Source organism: Tachysurus vachellii, chromosome 1 (genome assembly GCF_030014155.1).
Source record: "Tachysurus vachellii isolate PV-2020 chromosome 1, HZAU_Pvac_v1, whole genome shotgun sequence".
NCBI classification, from domain to species: Eukaryota; Metazoa; Chordata; class Actinopteri; order Siluriformes; family Bagridae; genus Tachysurus; species Tachysurus vachellii.
This window is the reverse complement of record NC_083460.1, coordinates 27,293,954-27,301,637: the sequence shown is the minus strand read 5'-3', so window position 1 is coordinate 27,301,637 and position 7,684 is coordinate 27,293,954. Positions and strand designations below refer to the sequence as shown.

General features: G+C 37.8%; 1 protein-coding gene across 1 annotated transcript; it reads right to left on the bottom strand.

The window, feature by feature from the left end:
* Window positions 1–1,729: 1,729 nt before the first annotated feature.
* LOC132842072 (C2 calcium-dependent domain-containing protein 4C) lies at window positions 1,730–3,030 on the bottom strand. Its single transcript, XM_060864767.1, has one exon. It carries the CDS (start codon window positions 2,987–2,989, stop codon window positions 1,730–1,732), a length of 1,260 nt encoding a protein of 419 aa, XP_060720750.1. The 5' UTR covers window positions 2,990–3,030.
* Between the last annotated feature and the right edge of the window lie 4,654 nt (window positions 3,031–7,684).

The window sequence follows — 7,684 nt, the reverse complement described above, 5'->3', positions numbered from 1 at the left end:
TCACAAAATCAGTATCAATTCACATAAATTGTTGACAATACACAAAAACATAGAAACTGAAATCCAGCATTTACAACTTTCAACAATAAAACAATTTACACATCAAGTATATTGGATTGGCACTTCAAAAAACCTGTTAGAACAGGAAGACATGGGTTTTAGAGCGACTCTCTGATAGAAACCTAAATAGATATTTTTAAAAAACAAAACAAAACATCAGCACTCTTTTAAAAACCACAATGAAGCTGGAATAGAGTTTTTGATCATAAGAAATTTATAACATCACAGACCAAGTTTTAGCTTGTTGAATTAAGCAGCATTTCAGGACATAATTTGCAGACTCTGCTGGTTAGCATGCTCTGTGTTGTGGAGGGATTTTAAAGAGGTCTGTCACAACAAATGTGCTAGAGTCATGAGTTTTCTTAATTTTTTACCATTACACAGTCACACAGTCCATCATTCCCATCAATACTTAAACTCCTATTTCCTCAGAGTTTGGTTAATTCTATTATTGCAACATTTCCAATCATTTACCTTTATCATGTCTCTTGAATAATAGAATTATTAATATTGAATTTAATTCAGCCAAAGATGTGAAAAATATAGCAAAAAATACAGCAAAAATATATGAATAATGTTTAAATGGTTAAACTTTCCATAGTTCCCCATTGTCACTAATCTAACTAATATTTCACTAATCTCTATTCATCAGAATTTATTCAGTGCCCAAGAAAAAAATACAGAAAGAATTTAAAAACATAATCATCAATTTTTATATTTTCCATATAGTGACATATGACATGAAGATTCTTCAGAATAGATTTATACTCAGCATAACATGAAATGATAAACTTGATGAAGAGTTGGAAACCTTCAAATTCATCATTAAGGCTTTTGGGTCTCACAAAACTATTCACAAGTGTTAACATATAACAATACACCACTGTCAGACAGGGTGATGTAATGTCCTCCATGCTGTTTATTCATCCTGCAAATTAGCTGGTTGATGCATCCCGGATCAAAGCTGACATTTGCACACTGAATCATTCGGGGGATAGAGCTAAATGTTCAAAGGCCCTGGCCTCCATAGAAGAGAAAAGTTTTTTGTTTTTTTGTTTTGCTATCAAGGAGGACATTTTCTGTCTGCATCAATTTACATGACAAGCATAAAACAACAAAATTTTCACTGCCAGTCAAAGGTTTTTAAACACCTACAATTTCTTAAACAGTTAACAAAACCTAAATCCTTGTGGAATTTATATTGAAACCCTATATGTAATATGTTAAAACATTAATATATGTTTTAATCAGAGTGATAAGATTTTGGCCATTTCCAATGCAATCTAAGTAGTTTCGTTTCAATAAAATAGTCATTTATAATATATCTCAATTCATTCACAGCTGTTCCTTGGTCAGACTTTCAAATTCTATGAAGTATCTTAAATGAGCAAATGATAAATACAAATGTTAAAATGTATTTTCAGAATCTTTTTACTGGTATTGTTTCTTTGCACAATATTTAAAGATATGTCTTCTATTCAAACCAGATGAAAATTTGTACATATACATACTATAAAGGCTGAGCTAAAGTGTAAGTTATAGTCATGAATAAATATGCCACTGCTAAATGAGCTGCTAATACTATATGGTAACAAGCTTAACTGTTTATTTTAATGTACATTAAAGCCAACATGATTAAAGCACTAAGCCATCTTAAGCTTTTGCAGGCTTAAAGACCAGACAGCAGCTTTCCCAAAGGAACCTCTCTCTCTCCAACTAGGCTGTCCCGTTTCAGGCTAGTACCCTTGTTCACCACTTTGATCTTCAGAGACAGGCTTTTTACCTGAGCTGAGCTCACAGAATCAAAAAAGAAGTCCTCATTGAAGACGGGATTGCGGCTGTTCTTGATTATAGTGCTTCTCTGCTTTTGCTGCTTTCCTGGGTTGAGGTAAAGTGACACACAGCAGTTAATGCTCTTTATATCAATTGTCTGGTCATAAAGATCCTCAGCAGCAATGAGGCGTACACGCAAACGTGCAGCTCCTGGGTCATAATCAGCACAGAGACGCACCATGCCTCCCTTGTGGAGGTTGATTGTGTGTTCTTTTTGCTGTCTGTCTTTCCCATGATGATGGTCCAGAGGTCCACCAGCTGCAGGAGAGTGGAGCCTCCTGGGTATGCTGGGGCTGGGCTCTGCAGAGCTGCACTCATCTGTGGACAGGGAACTGTGTCTGGCAAAAGTCCTCTTGGCTTTGACAACTTTGGCCTGGGTCTCATGAGTGAAGATCTTGAGCAAGGAGGCAGAGCGGGACAGCAGGGGTGAGCTGAAAGGGGAGGATTCAGCTGAGGAGCATGTGTCACTCTCGCCCCCACTAAAATAGCGATATGGGTTGATGTGGGATGTATTGAAATCCAAAGGGTTAAGATGGCTAACTTCTATGCTGGTTTTGCCTGGTGACTTGCGTTGGGTGTTGGGGGATGTGACTGGGCTTGTGTGGTCACAGTGAAAGAGTGACTCTTTCCGGCGAGTGTGGGGACTCTCCATTAGTGTAGCAAATCCATATGAGGTCTGAGTCTTCGGAATATACGACAAAGACATAGCTGTCTGGGATTGAGGGTCAGCATTGGTGTCCCCTGCAACAACATCATCTGCACTCTCGATCTGAATGATGTGTCGGTTGGCAGCCCTTAGCAGGTTTTTGGTGTCTCCAGCTAGTTTGCTAACCAGACGAGGACTCCGAGGGCTGCTGACTTTGTTGCCAATGGTCTGCTCTGAGGTGGAAGGCCAGAGACTGTCCTTGGGCTTTACTTCTGATGTTTCAGTCTCTGGTGGAGCGGTCACCAGCTTGGGAGGGATGAAGAAGTCCGGTATCTTATCAGGTGTGAGAACATTGCTGTAGATGGGTGCTTTGTCCTGTTTGTCTCCTGTCTCCCCTGGTCGGGGAGCATTGTTCTCCACTGAGCTCCGGATTTTCTCCAGAACCCACATGATTCTTCACGGGTCTTACCAACCAGAGCGGACAGCTGGATTTCTGTCTGCAACATTAGGTAAAGTTGCTTAACATACACATATGATGATAGATGAAAGAATTTTGCTGGAAATGATATCCAAAAGAAATTAACTGGTAACTGATTTTTTTTAAATAAATGTGCTATGGAAAGTCTTTGTTAAGCAGAAAGCAAGATTCTGAAGCTTTTTTTACTTGGTGATGGCTGTTAGTTGGGAATAAAAATGTTTAAAATATGATTGCTTAATATTTGAATCACCAACTGCATATGCAGTGTGAAGCAGGCAGGCAGTTGACTTTTCAGAGAATGTTAGAGGAAACTGATAAAATAAAAATCTCAGATTGTGTAGGTTCTCAGGTTTTATACTAAAGAGACATGCATATTATAGAAAAATGTTCAATCTTAATTATTTAACCCATCCATCCATTTTCTACCGCTTATCCGCTAATTATTTAACATTTAAATAATTATTAAAAGGGAAAATATATTTAAGACTGGTCTATATTTAAGACTGGTCTATATTTAAGACTGGTCTATGTTTAAGGTTGGTCTATATTTAAGACTTACCTATGTTTTAGACTGGTCTATGCTTTAGACTGGTCTATGCTTTAGACTGGTCTATATTGATCTTTATGTTGTAAAGAGGCTGCCAGGAGCAACATGTTGTGTTGAATAAATCTGCAAATTAATTATCCAAAACCATAAAGATCTTAAAAGCTTCTAACAGACAAGATTATTGTACTGAAAACTACTGAAATCAATTCAGCTGCAGTGTGGAGTCCAGTATGAAGCATTAATATGCTCTTTAAAATGAACACACACACACACACACAAACACACACACACACATAAACACACAACAAACACACACGCGCGCGCGCACACACACACACAATAACACTATTTAAGATAAGGTGAGTAAGGTAAAGCTAGTAGAACATCCTCTGAATGCTACATGGTGAATAATAATTATTATTATTTCCTTATAACTTGTTAAAAGTAAGCTTGAAGGGTAAAACTTGTTACTTATAAATACGTAAACCCCGAAAGACACCTGTTGTATTATAGCAGACATTACTTACTGTGAGCTTTTACAGCTTGTTACAGCTCTCCTGTGGTGAACCGCTGCACACTAACGGCTCACGTCAGTCAAGATGAACGTCCTTTATTCGAGCCCGAGCACCAATTCGCTTTCAAAAAGTGACCGTTACCTATTTATATCCCTGAGGCAGCCAATCAGAGTCCCCGAACGCTTTCGATCTCCAGCCAATCGTCAGCATCAGCATCAGCATCGTTCCAGACGCACCGGCTGCGCGCGTGCAACTGGTGTACAGACTGCAGCCTCAAGTTACCCAACAAAATAACACTTTACTGCAGTTACCACGTGTGCCATATTAGTTATTATGACAGTATTCAGTTTAAAACAGACACCACTGCATGCTTTCTTTATCAGGTACAATGCATAAATTTATAAGGATTAAATCTGTATAATCTATATCACTTATATAGCCTAGGGCTAGGGTTAGAACCCTGTGTTAGATGTGAATTTGCTGTCACATTTATTTTTGCATTCATCCTAAAGAGTGCACATCCTGCCTTCTCACAAACATCTTATACTTAACCAATAATCGTGCAAACTCTAATCAACTCATCAGAATGAGTGTATTGTACATGTTCTCTTACAGTGTTGTTTTAACACTTTTTTGAATATCTAATAATCTAATCATATCTAATCAAAACATTTTGATGTATGTAGAACGAGAGTGAACTATTACCTTGGTATTAACGTTATATACTTAATGTCACTACCTCACAATGCAATGGTTTTGATCCTGGAGGGTTTTATTTTAATCCAGCGCTTTGAATATACATGATCAAATCATGTTGGCTGTATTTTGTTTAACGTTACTCAATTCATTCTTGTGGAACCAGTGTATAAATTTCAATGAACGAAATTCAACTTTAATTTAATTGTATTTTTTGTGCAAAACATTTTCAAAACACTCACTGGATCGATAGGTTTGTAATTTCCTTGTTGTTGTTTGATTTCCTGATAATTATATAGCCTATTTTAATAACACAATATCTTAATTAATGCCCTGCGATGGGTTGGCACTCCGTCCAGGGTGTATCCTGCCTTGATGCCCGATGACGCCTGAGGCACAGGCTCCCCGTGACCCGAGGTAGTTCGGATAAGCGGTAGAAGATGAATGAATGAATGAATGAATGAACATCTTAAATAAATGTCAAACTTAAAATGTGGACATAAACAAGATCTGCTACAAAGAGCAGGGGCGTGATACTTTTTACTCACTCACTCTCACTCATTTTCTACCGCTTATCCGAACTACCTCGGGTCACAGGGATCTCAGGCGTCATCGGGCATGAAGGCAGGATACACCCTGGACGGAGTGCCAACCCATCGCAGGGCACACACACACTCTCATTCACTCACACACTACGGACAATTCTCCAGAGATGCCAATCAACCTACCATGCATGTCTTTGGACTGGGGGAGGAAACCGGAGTACCCGGAGGAAACCCCCGAGGCACGGGGAGAACATGCAAACTCCACACACACAAGGTGGATGCGGGACTCGTGCCCCCTGATACTTTTTTGGGAGTTATTAAAATATCATTCAGGGATTATTTTTAATATAAAAATTAAAAATCAAAAGTTGATTATGACTATTAAATGAACTGAAGTGCACACAAATGCCAGCACATTCTGGATTCTGCTGCTAAATTATCATACCAAAGAGTGTGAGTGCCATTGTTCAGAGGAGGGGGTTAGAGGTAGATTGAAGGTTGGTGTCTAAAACAGAAGCTGTCTAGGATCAAAGACAGCAATTAAAACATGACAAATTAGACTCCATAAGTAGTTAATTGTTTATTTGTTTGTTTACCTAATTGTAAAGGTAATCTTTATTCATTTACTACAGACTGTGCGTCATCATGAAGTGCTTCGAAAAAAGAACCTCATAGCAAATGAAAATTAGACTTGGGGCAGAACATCCCATCATTTTCCTGTGGTCATCAGTTGTCTTGGAGACGAGGTCATATCTATAGCAACAAACAGATGTGTACAGCTGAAAAACAGATCTATAAGTGAAAAGGTCTGTAGGAGTGAACCTTTGGTGAAAGCAATTTCAACAGTGTCACAGATCACACACCCAAATGTATTGTCTGAACACGTGTCACTGCCTGTTTGCTTTTGGTGTGGCCAATGAACTGGTTATTAAATATTTAATCTTTGGTCAGTGTAAGATAAAAGGTATATTTAACTCTATATATTATTCTATAGACAGTTATAATGTCAACAAAGTGATTATGATATGAAGAACAAATACAAAGTGGAAAGTGAGTGGGTGTGTTAGTATCTTACATAAGGTCAGATAATAAAACTCACTTTTCTTTTGTTGTGTGAAAGTGGTGTACCAATAACTTCATTTATCACAGTAAGTAACAAGTAGAATAATACGTTTACTTCAGAACAATACAGGATGCACTTATGACTCAATTTTATGGTTTTAATAATAATAGCAGCCCATTTACCAAGTACATTAAGGACAATATACATACGGTATATATAATAAGTACAAATAGAAAATGATAGGATGCACTTTTATTGGAAAATGATCAACAACAGGGTGGTTAATCAACACTTTATTCCTAGTCAGAATCATAAATTTAACCAGTTGATATGTAAAGTATTACATATTATTACATAAACAAACTCTGAGACATGTCATGTAGAAGACAAGAATCAACAGGAGTTACATGTGCAGAGAAGAAAATCAATGGCCTGTTTCTTGAAAACAGCCTGTTTTGTTCCTATTCTTTATGACCCTTTGTCAGAATGATGAGTCACAGAAAATAATTTAATAGCAGCTACTTTGAGTTCAGCCAGGAATACACTGAGTGTTACAGTAAGGGGCTCATTATGCAGTTCACCACAGAAAAATTAACCACCTATTCCAAGAAGAAACATGGTTTGTCAGATGCACCTTCTCACAGTAAAATGTCAAGAGACATCTCACTGTCACGCACTTGACTTGCAAAGAAAAAAAAAGCCAAAACAGGACAACAAGGGCAAATCTACAACAAATAAGCTTGACCTGAGAAAATTATAGTGAGACACAGCGGGTGCAGCTAGACATGTAATAAGAAACTGAGAACTTGATGTTCCTTTGAGTTATATGTGCTACAAGAATTGGGTCAGGAACCTTCAAGAGCATGAATAAAACATCAAGAAATCTTTACAGTTGGGTTTATTGTCCAGGCTTGGGTTTTATTAAACTGCCTCCTACTAGAACTACTATTAGAACTGCTCATGCTTTGTACATGATTGAAGACCTCAAAGATTGTTCCCCAAGAACAGACTGGTTCCGATGATCCATTATGCTCCACTCCTGTTCATTAAAAAAGTATGGCTCACTATGAACAGTGGTTAAGGCTTTTATTGAAAGATTGAAAGAGTTCAAATCTCAGCACTTACATCCTTCAACAAGACTCGTAACCCTTATTTACTGTGTTGTATGTGTATTGTAACACTGTCTCAATCGCAGGCTACTTTGGATGCTAAATGTTAAGCTAATCATAGTCTCTGGCATGAAGGAATAATGAGTTGTTTACTCATGACCAGCATCAATGCACACAATTATGGCAGGATTT